Source organism: Gadus morhua, chromosome 6, assembly GCF_902167405.1.
Source record: "Gadus morhua chromosome 6, gadMor3.0, whole genome shotgun sequence".
Taxonomy (NCBI): Eukaryota; Metazoa; Chordata; class Actinopteri; order Gadiformes; family Gadidae; genus Gadus; species Gadus morhua.
Genome location: NC_044053.1, coordinates 20,895,726 through 20,913,125, shown reverse-complemented (window position 1 = coordinate 20,913,125; position 17,400 = coordinate 20,895,726). Strand labels below are relative to the sequence as shown.

General features: G+C 46.3%; 1 protein-coding gene across 1 annotated transcript in view; it reads right to left on the bottom strand.

Annotated features, from left to right (window-relative positions):
- Nucleotides 1–3,793: 3,793 nt before the first annotated feature.
- The window catches only part of si:dkeyp-14d3.1 (transmembrane protein 132C), a 126,118-nt gene continuing 112,511 nt past the window's right edge, over nucleotides 3,794–17,400 (bottom strand). Inside the window, exons 7-9 of the mRNA XM_030357815.1 lie at nucleotides 13,597–13,870; nucleotides 11,341–11,532; nucleotides 3,794–7,750 (exon numbers count right to left, since the gene is read on the bottom strand). Coding sequence (XP_030213675.1) covers nucleotides 6,578–7,750; nucleotides 11,341–11,532; nucleotides 13,597–13,870 — 1,639 coding nt within the window. The 3' untranslated portion in view covers nucleotides 3,794–6,577. The remainder of the gene's footprint in view (nucleotides 7,751–11,340; nucleotides 11,533–13,596; nucleotides 13,871–17,400) is intronic.

Sequence of the window (17,400 nt, the reverse complement as noted above, 5' to 3'; positions counted from 1 at the left end):
CTGTTGCCATTTTTTAAATGAGCCACAACATTCATATGAACTATAATCATTATGTCTTCTTGACAAGCATGGACATAATTTCATTAATATTTCGAGCCTAGCAAATAGTTATCTCTGAGGATTAGTAAAACGAATGTAGCGTGTCAGTCAGGGCATCAAACATGCATGAATAACATCTGTTTTCCACAAAGACTTGTTGGCTGGCAATGGATTCATTAATAATGTGTGTATATATATATATATATATATATTGCATAGAACCTGTCAGCGTTGATGCGTCTTGCTCTACCACCTCATGACCCACCTCATGCGCTGTAGACAAAACGTCTTAAAACTGGGCAAAAATAAATAGGCACCTGGTAGTTGAACGGTGCCCAGGGAGAGAGGCGTTAATTGGATAATTTACTATTACTTTTGTACTCCAGGAACGGCAGATGCTTCAGACAATGTTCTTCGTGTTGCTGCCAGATTAGGACGTATCATTACATGTTAATTAAGATAAGGCTAATGCGCGTATATTAAAACAAAAAACCCTGGCCTGAGGCAGACTCATTCGTCATCATTAAATATTAACGATCAGCGTTTACACACGCCGATATCGCTAATCAAGCTGTTAATCCTTGTATGGCTGTGACAGCTCCTTCATTATACAACTCAGGCCTCCTCGTGGTCAGGGAAGGTTTCGCCTTAACGGATGGGCGACGTAGACGAGAGGCAGCCCCCCTGTCGGCTTGAGTCCCCACACGTTACCAACAGAGCGAGCCACGCATGCCCTTGAGAATAGAGAAAGTATGAAAATATGTGAATCGTATCACATTTTCAATGGAAACGACTACAGCCCTAAAATCAGGATTTACTATTTCCACGAGCCAGAAGTGTGTTATTTATGTGCCTCTTGGCCGGCAGTGTACCTTGGAAGTGAGAACGTCGGATCATCTGTGAAATAAACAACTATAACATGTCTCCGCAGCTCGCGTTTATCTGGATTTACGGCGTGATCCTGTCGTTACGATGTGCTGACTCCTCCACCCCTCCCGCCCTCCCCTGTCAGGAGATGTTAACCATCCCGCCGTGGCGAGGAAGGGGAGAGGGTAGGGGGTGAGGGAGGGGGGAGGGGGGAGGAGGTGAACGAGGATCAGGATAAATCTCCTGATGAGGAACGCTCCCATCACCAGGTGTATCTCTGCGGCCTCTCTGACCTTTTCAACACTTATCCCCCCCATCACCCCTCACCACTGCTAAAACAAATACATTTTTACAAGCCTTCACATACAACCCCCACGTCTGCTGCACACCACACAGCCCTCTCCCAGGCCTATATATGTATGACATGGTTGGGAGCATGGCTCATTGCAATTGCTGGGGCTCAGCCATCAGTTCATTGCCTCCGGGTGCTGACTCTGACTAATATTCTATAGTAGTAAATGTTGCCCTGAATGGAAGAACCATAATATAGTTATGCTAAGTGTAGGATTTTTTTGTTGATGCATCTTAATGTTTCTCATTCGAACAGTTTGAACATTTAACATTTCCGGTTCGCGGATGGATTTAATGATCCTCAATCGTCTTTATCGTCTTCGTTCATTCGTACTGTAAATGCTTGTGGTGAACACTGTGCTCTGAAGACGCTGAACGGGAGGCTCTGGGTGTAAAGCACTTGGGTCTGTCGCTCTGGGTGTGTAGCTCTGGGTATGTAGCTCTGAGTGTGTAGCTCTGGGTGTGTAGCTCTGAGTGTGTAGCTCTGGGTGTGTAGCTCTGGGTGTGTATCTCTGATTGTGTAGCTCTGTGCACTCCCCTGGCTCTCATATAAAAGCTATACTCAACCCCTAATTTTCCTTGGGAAATTCTTGGACTCCTGGGGGCGTCTGTGTGTCTCTATACGGCAGGACGTCCCACTGCTCTGGGGAGTAGGAGACGGTGTTTACAGGACCTCTATTTGGCTGTGGTCTGCCAGCGTTTGTGAACACTATTATGGCCTGTTCCCCACGGCTCCATCTGCAGAAATTGGTTGAAATGGAGTGTCAGACTGACCTTGGCAGCAGTTCCTTCAATCTTCTGTAATTCTCGGTCTTTACGTGCCTGTTAGAGTGTGTGAGTGTATGTTTGTGTGTGTGTTTGATTGTTTATTTAGTTCTCTGCAATGAACAATATTTGAAAGTGAACACAAAGATGACAGCATGAATCAAATGAATTTGTACAATTATTAAGAAAAAGCAAATACAGGCCTTGAACATCAGATCCACTGACAGCAAAGGATTCAAATATTAGTAGTTTTCTGGTCTCACACCGTCAACCAAATAATCATTCTGGATTTGATTTAAGTTAGAAATTTGAATAAAGGGTGTTGGTCGGGACTTCATGGACAACCTCAAACCACAGTATTTGTGTCTTCTGCAGCCCTAAATGCTTGCACGTCTTAGAAACCACCAGGGTCATGGAGCTGAGGAGGGACCCCTGAAAGCAGAGGAGCAGGCCTTGTGTGTGGGGGGTCCTGGTCCTGCGCCACCATCCCCAGGCATGCTTCTTGGTTAATAATGCCATTTTAAAACTGTTGAAACATCTCACAGGCGTGCTGTTGCATGATAACTCTCATCGCTTCCACCGGCATACCCCCCCCCAGCACTCACACACCCTCCACCCACCCATCCCCCGTCTCCTCTGGCCCCCTTGCAGATCAATCCCCAGGGTGGCAGGCGACGAACCGGCACCCCTCGCCACGGTCACGCGGGGAAGGGGGTGCGGCTGAGCGCCTCGGAGAGTCGCACAAGGGGAGGAAAGATGAGCAAACGAGACAGACGAAGATAAAGGAGAGAGAGCGGAGAGAGGGGGAGAGAGGCAGCGGCAGCAGCAGTGTTATCTCTCTTTGCCTTTTGCTTTCTCTGGTGTGTGTGTGTGTGTGAGTGGAGAGAGAGTGGGTAGTGTGTGTCAATGTTTGCACAGAGCCCTTTGTATGAAGTGTAACATAGGGATTATAAGCAGGAGTGTGTGTTGGGGAGAGTTGAGGCCTGGTGTCGTTCTGCTGAACCTTTTAGAGGGTGATGTGGGGGAAGTCTGACATACATTTTAATGAGGTTGACGCAAGCCAGGGCCAAAGTGACCCGTGATGACGTTGAGGTAAGGTTTTTATGTTTTTCTCCTGTCAATTAAATGGCGCCGTCTCTGTTGATTGGCAAAATCGACAAGGAAAAAGGAAATCAAAGTCGATTCTCTGGCCTTCTCTTGCTTTGACCCCTGCTTGAGATTCCAAGCAGGTCAAGTCTTTCAATGACGCAAAACTGCTGCTCCCTTGTGCTGTTATGCAGTTGAACAGGAGTCAGTTGAACACTAATTGAATGATGCAGAGAGTCAGATCTGTAGAAATGTCTCATTTCATTTTCAATCTATATTCAAACCTCAGGTAATTAGCAACGAGTTGCAGGCCTGATTTCAGTGAGGACCGGGCCTGCTTTCAGTGAGGACCGGGCCTAATTCAGTGAGGACCAGGCCTGCTTTCAGTGAGCGACCAGGCTTATTGACAGTCAACTGCCTTTGGAAACGTCTCGCAACTTGTCTGTTCTTTTGAGTTGTTCTTTTCTTCGTAGAAAACTATAATTTGAAGTTTGGAGTGTCTCTAGAGACGCTGTGATATGTGAGAGTGTAGTTCTCGTATATGACTCAGTAGAGTAAGCATTTGAGGAGTAAATTAATTTAATCCCGATTAAATTGGATAGAGCAAACATCGTTTATTTTATCCAATCGTAGTTTGAATACACTGACAGGGTAGAACAAAGTCACTTTGGATGTCATTGTTTCTTTCACTAATACAATACTACTTAATGCTCTTCACAAACAGGATCAGTCGCTGCCGGGGCCATGGAACCACGATGAATCTATCTTTTCAATACTCCTTCACTCAAGACTCAGGCTCGTTAGATACCGCTGATGCTATGAAATCCATCGAACAAAGTGTTGTTGTGGCAACCATGGTGGAGAACTGTAGCCTGGCTATTGCCAGACCAAGCTCAATCGTAGATTGCATGTTAGTCTGGGAAAGCTGCTGTCATTTTCTTCGGCACAAGAGGCGTGATCAACGGGCCTAGTTCAAATGACTCTGTACGCAATTGGCTGCTTGCCATCGCTTCCCTGTCTTCATTGTGTTAAACCAACCAATAGTGCACCAGGCGGAAAAGCCAGCTTGGTGATTGGCTCCCGCAAAACGTATCGAAACTAGAAAGAAATGTATTGCTTTTCTCCAGACACTTCTGCAGGGCGAACTCCATTCACCGGCAGAGTGATTGGATCACAGGCTGGGTGGGGCTACCAAGTCTAGGAGAATTGTCCAATGACAAAACAGCACTAGTGAGTGCCATTCCCCTCTGGGGAAAGCAAGGCCAGGCAATCAGTTGGTTTAGTCTCACAGAGCCAGCCTTTCGAAGCAGAGAGTCTGGGACACAGCTGATTAACAGTTTCAGAACCAACTACTTGGTTCAGGGAGACATCTTGATTGACATCGGAGCACAACAAATCACAGGCCCTAGAACCGACCTGTAGTGAAAGAAACATGGTTACAAGAATTGTGGAAAAAAATTGCAATGTAGAAAGAATATAAAGGACCTACCAGCGGACTGAATAAACCCATTGATGTAAATTTAAGTATTAACCTGATTCACCCCTATTGCGCCGAATCTACGCTTTAATTTCTGTGATTGACAATTCTGACAGTCATTGGGACTCTTGTTTTGGGTTTCATGAAGACGCTGGATGGCTTAACCTGCTCCATGTATCAGACGTTCAGGTAAGTCCCATGGTGGCATAGTGCTAATGAAGCGAAGAGGCTTAGGCGTCGCTGATAAGCCTCATGGAAGGAGGATGAAGCCGTTTGTCATAGAGCTTCATCACAACTAGTTTTAATTTGGACCACCAGTAATTACACAGGTAGTAGGTTGACGCGTGCGGCTGGAACTCTATTGTGAATACACTGAAGGACCTTTGGCTCTGCACACTGTAATTGCATGCAGCCTGTAAAATCCAAATCCAGATTTTTCTCTGTGATGGATAACAATTTTAACGAACAAAAAAAGAAGGAAAAAAAGTAATCCAATCAGGGGTTTCTACTTTGATTATACCAAACATTTTTGAGCAAAATGCAATTTTTCAGATGACTGACTTTTGTTCAGAAAAGTTTTATTAAATCCCCCAAAGGTTTTTTTTCTTGGGAAAGTGCAAGTGTTGCCTGAAGGAAGTGCATTTCCCTGAAGATGGACAGGTAAATAGAGGAAAGCCTCTTGGAGTTGCTTTAAAGGCGACAACATTCGCTGGATTACCGCAGAAGAGCTGTTTCCCAACAGAAACCTCCCTTGCTGGATTTGATTTCCAACTTCCCAACAACCAAAATATTGCAGAAGACAGAGGTGTAAAGTAAAAGTTACAACCTTCTAGTATTTTATCAGTGAACAACAGACTCTAGACAGAGGTAAGTCCTATGCATTTTTTTTTACACTATGGTACTTCAGAATACGAGCTGCTGATATGAACTGTAATGTTCACATGTTGACGAGCTATTAATATGAACTTTAATTCCCCTCATAAAAATGTGAATGTTATATTATTGTGCCGCTGTCAGTGGATAAATGTCAATAACGTTGAATAGCCCAAACCGGTTATAAAGTTTCATTTTCTAATGGCAGTTAATTTGAATAAGTCACTGCTAAAGCGGGAACAGAGAGATGGTGAGACAATGAATGAGGAATGATTATTCCTGCTGTTAAAGGGAAGAGGAACACTGGATTCCTCTGAGCTATTTTCTGGACCCTCTCCTACAGTCAGAGGTACCTGTGGTCTCACACTGGTCTTTGAGACTAAAAAGACAAAAAATAGATGAAGATACAAAAAAGGTTTACACACTATTAACAGAGTGGAATATCTTTTTTTTTAAATGATATGAAAATACAATATACAGTGCAATAGTACAATGCTTTGTAGGTTGGTCAGTATATACATAACATTTCTTTCGTAGGACATGTTTTCTTTCGTGTTTGGGAGGATGACTATGGACAGAGGAGTTGTGCCTTTTTTTTGTCCAACACATGCAGGACTTCGATGACTGGCTCATGTCTTTCTTGACACCAATGATTGAGGGTGGGACATAGAAAATCAATAATCAAAATGTTGCACGACTTTCCAAAACCATTTAATGTGTACACACACACCCTAATACATTTATCCATCTATCTAGATATCTATATCTTCAGTCTCTAGTCATCTGTATCAAAGTACTTCAAAACTCAATGCAGATTCATCCTGCGGACATCCTGTGATTCTATTTAAAACCATGAAAAGGGAAGAATGATAAAAGGGAATCAGAGGAATAACAAACAGTGAGGAAAATAACAAACAAAAAACAGAGCATCCATTTTACCGTCACTCACGGACACATATTTTGAGTTTGTGATTTGTCATCCGTGTCTGTAACTTTTTTATGCTATTTTTATCCTATTGAGTACAATGAAATCTTCTACTCAACACGGCGAGTTTCTACCCGCACCCATTTTTCCTATGAAAGGCATCGGTTGAGTTTGTTAGAAGGGCACCACTCGCACTATGCCACCTCCTTCAAAGCGCTGTCGTTCAACCGCTCCATGTAATTGCGGAGCTCCTTAGAGTCCCCCAGCTCCATGTCCTGACACACCCACTTAATGTCCTGGCCGTGGCCCGCGCTGAGCGTGCTGACGATGGGGTAGCTGCCGTCCGGAGGGATGGTGGTGGTGAACGTGGTGAACTTCACCCTCTTCCGCTTGGTGGTGGGCGAGTCCCCTTTGCTGTCCTTGGCCGGGCAGCCGTGCTCCGCCGCCCGATGCACCTGGCCCTGCACGTTTTTCTGCGCTGAGCCGCCGTTGAGCAGGTGGCTGCCCTCCTCAAGCCCACTGCTGCAGTCAATCATGGAGGTGTGCTCGTCCCGCTGCGGCGACAGGCTGACCTGGCTCTCCAGCAGCTCCGCCTCGTTGCCCAGCCACACCCAGTCGTGGGCGTGGTTCATGTTCTCCTGGCCCTCGATGGAGAGCTCCTTGTGGCGGTACTTGAGGGTGTACGAGATGCAGTTGATGAGGAACACCAGGATGGCCAGGCAGAACACCCCCAGCAGGGCGTACATGCCGATCTCCAGGTCGGTGAGGCCTCGGTTTCTGTGCGTCGGCTCGTCGTCCAGATTGCGGCCCCGCGGCAGGTCCACCTGGACGGGGAAGTCGGAGAAGTCGACGGGCCCGTTCTGGCCGCCGTCGTTGGACAGCTTCCCGCCGGCGGGGCGGCGCAGGATCACGCTCTTGGTGGTGGTGGCCCGCTTGAGGATCCCGTCCTCGATGTCGGAGACGGAGCTGCCGTAGTAGTGGGTCTCCAGACTCGTCCTGTCCTGGGACGGGGACAGCCGGGCCCTGGTCTCCAGCACCTCGTCCCCGTCGGGGCTGTAGTCGCTGGCCCCGCCCCGGGGATCACCCAGCCCGAAGCGCACGCGGATGTTGCAGTTCCCCGCAGCCAGGATGCTGCGGCGCTTGTACTTCTGGCAGAGCTCGCACACGGTCATCTCCACGCGGACCAGCAGACCCTGGCCCTCCGCCTCCGCCACGATGATGGGCCACTTCCAGGAGGGATCCTGCCGCACGCTCACCACCTCCTCGTCCAGGGAGGTGGCGGTCAGCACGAAGAAGTCCTGGTTGTACAGGTCCAGGGGAGCGATGGAGCCATCGCTGAACTGCAGCCAGGCGCTGATCACCGCCTCCTGTGGAGCAAGAGAAAGACAGAGAACAAAGAAATAGAAAATAGTTCAAGAGTTGAATAACCTAGATGTGATCTTGGACAACTGAGTTTCATGCAGCACACAATAAAACTGTCAACAAAATGAAATTTAACTTGTCCAACTTTAGATACATAAGAAACAATCTTACTTTTGAAGCAGCTAGGCTATACTTTGATGCAATGATCACGTCTCACATGACCTATTGCATAGCAACTTGGGCCTCAGCTTGTAAGACGACCCTAAAGTCCCTAGAGTCAACATATAAAAAAGCTATAAAAGTTTTAGATAGAAAACCTAAAATGTATCATCACTGTCAGATTTGAAAGAAACTTGAGTTGCTACATATGGAAAACAATGTGAAATAGACTGACATTATTTTAGTTTTTAAAATGATTCATGGTTTAGCTCCACCTCCTTTACAGGAATATATCAAAAGGAACACAAACAGCACAACCAGAGCAGGCTCCAGAGGTAATTTCACTGTTCCCTTTAGGAGAAGTGCCTTTGTCCAGGCAATTCTTTCCTATAAAGCAACCAATACCTGGAACTCCATACCAAGTGCAATACGCAAACTACCAACTCTTACCTAATTTTTTCAAAAACCATAAAAAATGGCTTCTGAAAAAAAAAACGTGTGTCACTAGCTGGGATCATTTACTATAATTTGTCCACTGCCGCTGATCTGTTAACCCTGTCTATTATGTTTATGATGATGTTTTACTCAGTATGTGTCTGTTTTACTGCATATTATGATTTGTTTTATTTCACTTTATTTAAAATGTATTTAGGGACCATCTTCCAGTCAGGGGCTAAGGATGGAAATTAGCCGACTGCTATAATCCTGTATATTTACATTTTATTTTTTATTTTTATGTTCATTAATATATTTTGTCCCTTTGTAAGAATTAAATAGATCTAATATCTAAATCTAAAGACAGTAGATCAAAACAAATAAAACACAGTAGGAGAAGGCCTTGACTGCGGGACACAGAGGAGAACAATGTTGATACACTGTTGTCCTTTGTGAGAAAGCAATTGACTGCAAAGCCTTCTCTTGAGACTAGAATCATTTGCGATCTGATGAGTCAGTTGGTGAGATAAATGATCTATTAGTCACTGCCTCCCCGGTGTCGGAGCCTAGAGGCTCCCGTCTGATGCTAATGTATGATCCTCTGTGGTTAACCACCACCGTTTCAGTGACACAGATTTTGTTACGCGGCATCCGGTGTCGCCAGTGGATGTCCGGGCCACGCCTTCCTCGTCCGGCGCCGGTCGTTCTTTGCATTGTTTGAATGCAGATATATATATAAAAACATTAACAAAAGATAAATCAGACAATTGCCAATGGCTTCCGAGCTCGCGTTGTGGACAATCGGTTCTGCCTCTTTCGCTCCCCACAGACTGATCGCTCTGATTGGTCAATACTACGTGGAGTGCAAAAAGAGTGCCGAAAAGAAACCAGATGATTCCCATCTCAAAATCTGTGCCCTTGCCTCCAGATGCTGCGTTGCTATCCAGGTATCCGTTTCTAGAGATGATGCCTGCCCTAACAAGAGTGGGACTTCAGCGTTTCCTAGATGAGGTAAGGCACTCTGAGTCCTGGCCACAATACATTAAAGGGCCGTGATGAGGGGAAATGTGTATGCTGTCCTGATGAAAGTAGGCCCTGTGATCACATTACAAGTTTGTTCTTGACATTTTACGATACGAGCTGGCTATGGTCCCATACAGTCGATGGAAAATTATTGTGTAGTATTTTTTCTCACACTATCTTTGTGTTTATTCTCCCTATTACTATTTTCTCGATTGTGAATTTTGTTCCTAGTAATAATATTCAGAATATAATATGTACTTTTCATATAAAATATTTGTGTAATCATATTTTCCTGTGTAATATACTAACGTTAGCAGAAATGTTGTGCAATAAGGCAGGTTGTTAAGGATTCCAGTACAACAGCCTTGTGTTTCAACCAGGAGCAGAAGGCTATCTCACTGGAGGCCATGCGACCGCTTACTCTCGCTAATGCTCTCTGAGGGGGGAGGGGGTGGGGGGGAGGGGCAGATTAAAAGAAACTGCGGGCGCAGGAAAAAGATCAGACACAAGCATTAAAGAGTTATCCCCTACAAACAGGAATTCGCCACACATATATACATCCATGCATACACATACACACCAGCGTCGCCAAACTTTTTTCACAGCTGCCGTTTTTCAAAATTCTACTTTGAATATCTTACAAGAGGAGCGACCCCCATGGGTTCACAGTGGGGGGGGCAGCGCTGTGGTCCCTCAATGCTCTCTAATTACCGGGAGAAGACCAAGACAGTGCTGCCAGCTTATCCCCACACGGGCACTTTGTGTATGGAGATGGCAGATAAGACTAGAGTAGCCCCAACCACCACCACCACCACCACCACCAACCCCATCCTTTCTCATCCAGGGATGAAGGGATGGGTGACGGGGGAAGTGGGGGGATGAGGGCCCTTGAGAGGGAGCGATGGAGGGGGTACCATGAACAAACCATGGTAGGCAGGGAAGGAGAAGCTACAGAGGATAGGAGCGACCAAGTTTTAGCCTGTAAACCATTTCCCTTTTTTTTGGGAGGGGAAGATGGAAACTGTGGTCTTGCTTTTGCACGCCCAGAGTTTATGCTCTCCATTTCTATGAGGCGCCCAAGGAAACACATTATGTCCTGCATTGTAGTGTTCAAGGTTCGGACTTAAGAGGGTTAGAGTTTGCAACAAGCAAATACACACGTTAGATGAAGACACGCACAAACACAGTCACTCACATGCACACAGACACACACACGCACACGCACACACACACACACACACACACACACACACACACACACACACACACACACACACACACACACACACACACACACACACACACACACACACATACACTCATACAAGTTCTTAGGTTGCAAAATCATGCAAGTCATTGAACTTCCTCAGTTTAGCTTGGGACATGAGCCTTTGTTTTTTCTTGCCAAAAAAAGAAAAAAGGCTGCTGGACATCTCCACATTTTTAACCTCAAGTTAATTTGAACTCACAAATTAGTATTCATATAAAAATCTAAAGTCTGAGTGAGAAGAGCTCAAATTCTTGTGGGCATAGCGTTTTCTTTTCTGTCTCTTTACATTTGTTTTGAGGACATCCTTACCGGCGTAACCATAACAAATGGCCCATCGATTGGAAGGGACTAATAGAACATAGTCAAAATATCTGTTGAGTAGACCACTAAAAATATCTGTGGGACAAACCAGGAAACTCTGCATAACTCCGTCCTTGGCGTTTTTCTCCATCCTTTCCTTCAGAAATTACAGCTTCTTATATCGTGAAAGGTAGTCTTATATCATGAAAATGGAGGGGAGGGAGTTGACAGCAGAGGATGTTTTCAAATTCCCCAAGTCACTCATGCTACACCAGTGTCAGAAATCCCTTTGAGTAGACAAGAAAATAAACACGAGTAAAGGCGTGTGGACTTTTGTCTCGGATCGGTTCGACCGCACCACTCCATGTTCTTCTGTAGAAGTTTTGTGTGCAGGATTGGTCCTCTGACCTGCTTTGGGCTCTGCAGAAGCTCCGGGCTGGTGGTGGTGGCCAGGATGGCTCTGTTGCTCCCTTGACTGAGCTGCAGGGCCATGGACAGAGCCGTCACCATCTGGACCCCCAGCTCCGTGATGGTCACTTTGTCGTCCACCACCGTGATGGTCTTCTCTGCCAGGATGGAGTCTGACAGGGGAGACAGCACCTGTGGTGTGTGGCAGAGATAACAAGAGATATAGAAAGTGAGATTGAGAGAACGAAAGGGATAGGCAGGAGAGAGAGAGCAAGAGAGAGAGCGATGGTAGAGGGGGGAGGGGGTAATAGCAAGAAATGCAAAAGCGAAGATTTCTGTCTTTGGTCATTGTGAGGAGATCAGCCCGACTACACACCTCGGCCTGGCTGGTAAGATAATGCCCCTGCTTTACATTTCGAGATTTGTTTCGAAACCCTTAGAGAATCCATCTACCTGTAATCCTGAAGAACAGCAGCCACAGTCTGACCTATATACAAGACACACTGTCTTATCTCTGGTGGGAAAGCAGCTTGGGAAGTACACTGGATACTTCTTTGCTGTATGTGCAAACCACGTCCGCACATCGACATTCGCTATAGTCTTTGCAGCGCACGGTATCAGTGGTGCTGTAATGGCTAGATATATTTATGACCTTAGCTCTTTAAGTGTAATCACAGTAACACCACTGAGTTTGTCCTCCCAGAGAGTTCAGTTGGGGCCACCAGCGGGCAGCCAGTACCACGTGGGTGAGGCTCAGAGCGGATCAGGCCGGCGCACCCAGGGAAAAAAGGACGCGATGCCTCCTCAGTTCATACGTCGTGCCCGCTGAGTTTGGTAACTAAACGTTCTATCACACAATCTGCCCCATCCATCATTCATTCACACAACACTATTGTACGCATGCCACATCAAAGTTGGACAATTTTAGCAGCTGAAAAAAAAAAACGCCCTTCCCAACAGAAGGGCGGGGTCATTCAAAGTACTAGGAATAAGGGAAACGTTTCACTGAGCTGCTGAATCGAATATCTGAATCCTCGGCATGAAGAGGCAGCTCGGTTGGGCTTGCATAATTCATGATCCCACGCATATTTTTTAAATGCATGTGAAATAATACTGCGCTTATTAAAGTAAAAGAATAGGCGTAGACATTATTTCATCATTGGCAGTGCTGCCAAGAAGAGGATGTGATGTGAAAGTTAAATAAATTGAAGAATAGTTGCTTGCCTTGCATTACATCGATAAGGCTGGGCAGACCTTGACCAATCTCTGTTGTGGTCTTACGCCGGGTATTATGTCCCTTTCTGGGAAAGACAGCTCATATTGAAGTGGCTTTAAAGCGATGCAGTAGCCTGTATTCTTGGCAAAACATCCGTGGGGGGCTACGAAAACCTGTCTGTAATTGTACCACCATCGATTATCATCCCTCCTGTGTTATCAGCGAGTGAACAATGGTTGCGCCCCATCAGTCATTTCTGATGCCCCCTTGCCTAGGTAGTCCTGCCGCCAGATCTGTTATGGATGCGGACCTAATATACTGAAACAGTCTTGAGTATATTTCTCTCTCATAAACACTGACGTAATAAGGTGTTTCTTTTGTGAAAGAAGAAGTTCTTTAAACAGATTCCTGATTCATTTCAAAGATCTTCCAGGGTAGAGGGGGGATAAAGTTATGTCTGGTCTAAGCTAACCCGGCGAAAGACGGTTCAAATATTCAGCACTTAAACCTGGTATGGTGATCAAGTATGCTTCATGTGGTTACTGTTCCTACTTCAGTAACTCTGGATATCGTTCTCCTGAGATTAAATTAACTCCTTCTGACATTTAATAAACTGCTCATGAGATTAAATACATTTTGGTGAAAATTAACTATATTGTATGGTTCAATGAGTTTTACTGAACACATTTTCTACTGTGCTTCAAGACTTTTGTGAAATAAATAGCATCAGAAACAGACAACCTAAATCTGGCGGAACCAGGCTTTACATTTACATTCAGGGCATTTAGCAGACGCTTTCATCCAAAGCGACTTACAATAGGTACATTTGTCAGAAAGAGAATCAATATATCGCTGTCGGTACAATAAGAATGTTCATAGAACCAAGTGCCAAGCACTAACAATTTTTAGGTTAACCCATTCCCCGTGTACAACAAAGATTGCTAGGATAAGACGCTACACATTGCTAAGTACTATCGCTAAGTACTAAGTGCAAGGAGGTACACCCTACAAAGTGTTCTCCTTGCAGACCCTCAGCTCACCTGGATGGCGGTCATCCCGACGTCCAGTCCCATGAGAACCCTGCCGTCCAGCAGGCGAGCCACGTGGGGGCGCTCGACCTTCAGGAAGTCCCGGATCAGCTCGGTGATGTCCACCTGCCAGTCGCTGCCCAGCATGAAGCTGGTTGGGCCCCGCGCGTCGGGCCCCTCCGCCACAAACTGGGTGAGCACCCGCACCATGGCGTGCTGGTACTGCAGCGTGCAGCTCCGCCCTCGCCGGTCTTCATCGTCCTCATCCTCGCTGTCCCGTGCAGACCTGTGATGAAAAGGAAAACAGAAGGGGATGAGGACGAGCGCCGTTCTATTGGTTCCCTTAATTCAAGGTCGGCGTTCAAACAATCCATAGATATATATTTAACCATCCGTATTCAAGTCACTTTTCAAAAAAACTTTTTATAATAACGACTCTTATAGCACGTTCTTTCCTATATTAATACAAAGGGAGTATACAGAAAAGCCGACTTCTGCCGAGTCATCAGTCCTCCCCTCCTTTCGAGTCTCACCTTTGTTTCCGCTCAGTTTGCCTCTCCTACGGTATCGGGGAACGAGGAATGAGCGGAAATCATTGCAGAGCCATTGAGCTGGTGGCCGCAGAATCTATTTTTCAGAGTTACGGAAGCCGTACCACATTTATCGCCCGTGTTTGTAAAGTTCACACCTTTCTAAAACCTATTTAGCGCTCATACCCACCCAACTGCAGTTAGCCCCTGTAGACCCTTATTTACCTTACACAGAGACAGACGAATGTCTTGTGAATAAACAAAGAAGAGGGCATCAAACGTCTGGCCCAGGCTCAGCCTCATCATAAGACACATGAACGGATGTTCTTTCTGTTCTTCAATGCCTCCCTTGCGGCTTCAAAATAATAGCTTCCTGGAGAGCGCTACTGCTGTTTAACTACAACGGCTAACAAATCAACAATGCCACATGTTAAAAGGATTTCCAGCAAGGCAGTCCGCTAAACTGGGGGATGGAGAGGGTCACTCTGCCCAGGATGGGGCAGATTTGATCAGCTGACCGAGGGGAAAGGTGAGCGGAGTTCTTCAGAGCCTTGGAGCGAGGAGGAACTGTCAGCAGAATCGGGTCGTTCGTATATGGACGTATACGTATGTTGTCCACACTTTTGTTTCATTCAATCACGTCTCTTGACACTTTCTCTCCCACACCGAGACAAACTGTATGTGCGGTATGTGTGTGTGTGTGTGTGTGTGTTTGTGTGTGTGTGTGTGTGTCTGTGTCTGTGTGTGTGTGCGTGTGTGTGTGTGTGTGTGTGTGTGTGTGCTTAGATACAACATTGGGACTTTTCCACTCCATCCATGATTTCATTGCAGTGCTCTGGTAGCGAAAACTCAACTAAACATATTGAGATTCACAGGCATAGCAAAGGACTCCAGAACAGACCCAATCGAACATGCATTTTCTAGGGAAGGGCGACAAAAAGAAAGTGCTTGAGCCTCACCATATGAAGAAGTTACCACAGCAACACGAGCCAAAGGTTAAAGTTCAACCAATCCAGCTGAGCAAGATCAAATCTCCAACAGGGAATATGATCTGCATTTTTTGGTCTTTTAGACCTGGAGGCGAGCGTTGCCGTCTGGTCAGTTGGGGAGGGAGGCTAACTATAAATGTAGTAACTAAGCAAGATTCATAATGATTTTGCCTCCTTGCCAATCAGTTATCAGTAATCAGTTTAATCTGATGGTAGCATCGTGTTTTAATTAATTCTAACAGCACCTTCAAACTCTGGTCTGAATCCCAATTTTAATTTAGTTGACATGTGTGCATGCTAATTTCCTCATTAGATCCAGCCTTGCAAGGTACATACAGTAGCTATGCATGTGCAGATTGCTTTGATGAGCTTCATCAAGAGAAATAGAATTCATCCAACATCCAGCCAGGGAAAGAAGCTCTTAATTCATGAACGCTTTGGTTTGTTTTTTTGTTACTCACACTAATACGTACTTAATGGCTGAGTAGGAGTTACAAATCCTCTTACCATTCTTTTAAAAATAAAAAATAATTGTCATAGTCTGGGATGTTATACAGTATAAACTAATCAAATGAAGACCTAGATTCTGGCATAGAACTAATCTGCAGGAGATGAGGGAGCAATCTCAACCTAATCTCAGAGGTTAATATAATGGACAAACCCGGCTGAGATTGCAGTGCAGCCTTCTTCAGAAACCAATTTTTTTCCTTTCTGCTTCATTTGCTCCAATGCCCAGATTTACTTTAAGAAGAGTTGATGCATATTAATGCTCGGTTTTGGCTTTTTCTGTTTCTTCCTCTTTTTGCACTTGGAGCCTGTGCTCCATTTGATTTGACATTTTGCTGCATGTCTACTAAAAGTATCAGCCCCCCCCTGTCCACCCAAATAACTCCCCCCAATTTTTTGGGACAAAAATGGACAGGCAGTGCTGCAGTCCTGTACTTACATAAAGATTTCTCTGTAAGCCTGTGTCTCGAAGCATAACATGCTACTGAATGACAGAATGAGCAACCAACTTACTGCACAGCTAACAATCTCTTTAAAGCTATAATACAGTTCTTACTTGATATGGTTGTGTGCATGAGTGACTACCGCTCCGTTCACACACGTGCGATGCTGTATGTGAAGGCTTTGCTTAGAGCTTAGTGAGGCTGTCAGTGGCAATCAAAAGCTCTGCTCTCTCTCTCGCGTGCCCTCTCTCACTATCCCTCTCTCTCTACCTCTCTCTTTCCTTCACGCTCTCTCTCCCTCTCCCCCTGTCTATCTTGCATGCTCTCTCTCCCTCTCTCCCTCTCTTCCGCTCTCTCTCTTTCTTGCACGCTCTCTCTCCCTCTCCCGCTCTCCCTCTTCCACTCTCTCCCACTCTTTTCTCTCGTCTTTTCAAATTTAACTGTGTCCATTTGCCAGCGAACGGTCCCTTCAGTGTAGTGTGGCAGCTGATTGGCTCAGCTCCCCGCTGAGCTTATGGACGGCGGACCAAAAGCCTGTGTCTGCCACCAAGCGTGCTGCAGCCCCTGCAAGGTCAAGTCTGCTATTCCCAGATAAACGTAGATGTATGAAGCACAGGGATACTGGGAACAGACAGAATCTTTCCCATAGTACCCGGTCGCAGGGCCATGCCAGGCCGGACACACAAGCCTCGATGACCACAACAAGCCCCTGGCTGTCGGCCGCTGACGCAGAGAGGCGCGGCGCTGGACAGCAGCACAGCGACTAGTCTAGCCTCGGTGCCGAATCAACAGCGCTGTCACTCAGAGGCACGGCCCTCGTGGACAATGATTGGGGCTAACATGGGTGCGAGAAAATAAAGAAGAGCCAAACATTGCGCCATGTCGGATATGAGCACCGTCAAGGAGTAATTACCACAGGGGTGTTGGCGGCCGGCCCCATCCATTGACGGATGTCAACAAGTGCAAAGCAGCGGTGGTGCTTGAGTAGCTGCCGGAGGGAAAGGTCCGACCCGCCGAAAGCTCTAATAAGACGCCGGGTTTATATTCGGGAGCCGAGGTGATGGCATCGCACCGCAGAGCAGGTGATGCTGCAACAGTCAGCCATTTTGTTACGAGTGCCGAGCTGCCAGTCGCCTGACGCAAGGAGGGAACAGGTGTCCTGGCGGATGTCCTCCGAACCCCCCGATCACCCCTCTGTCCTCTCCCGCCCCAGCTGGATGGCAATCAAGCAAATCAGCGGATGATGATGAGGAGGGGATGTTTTTAAGTCCTGAGTTGGAGCGTGCGGCAGGTTGCGCGGGCGCAGCCGCGTTGCTATGGGGAGATCTCTGATCGTTATCGCTTGCG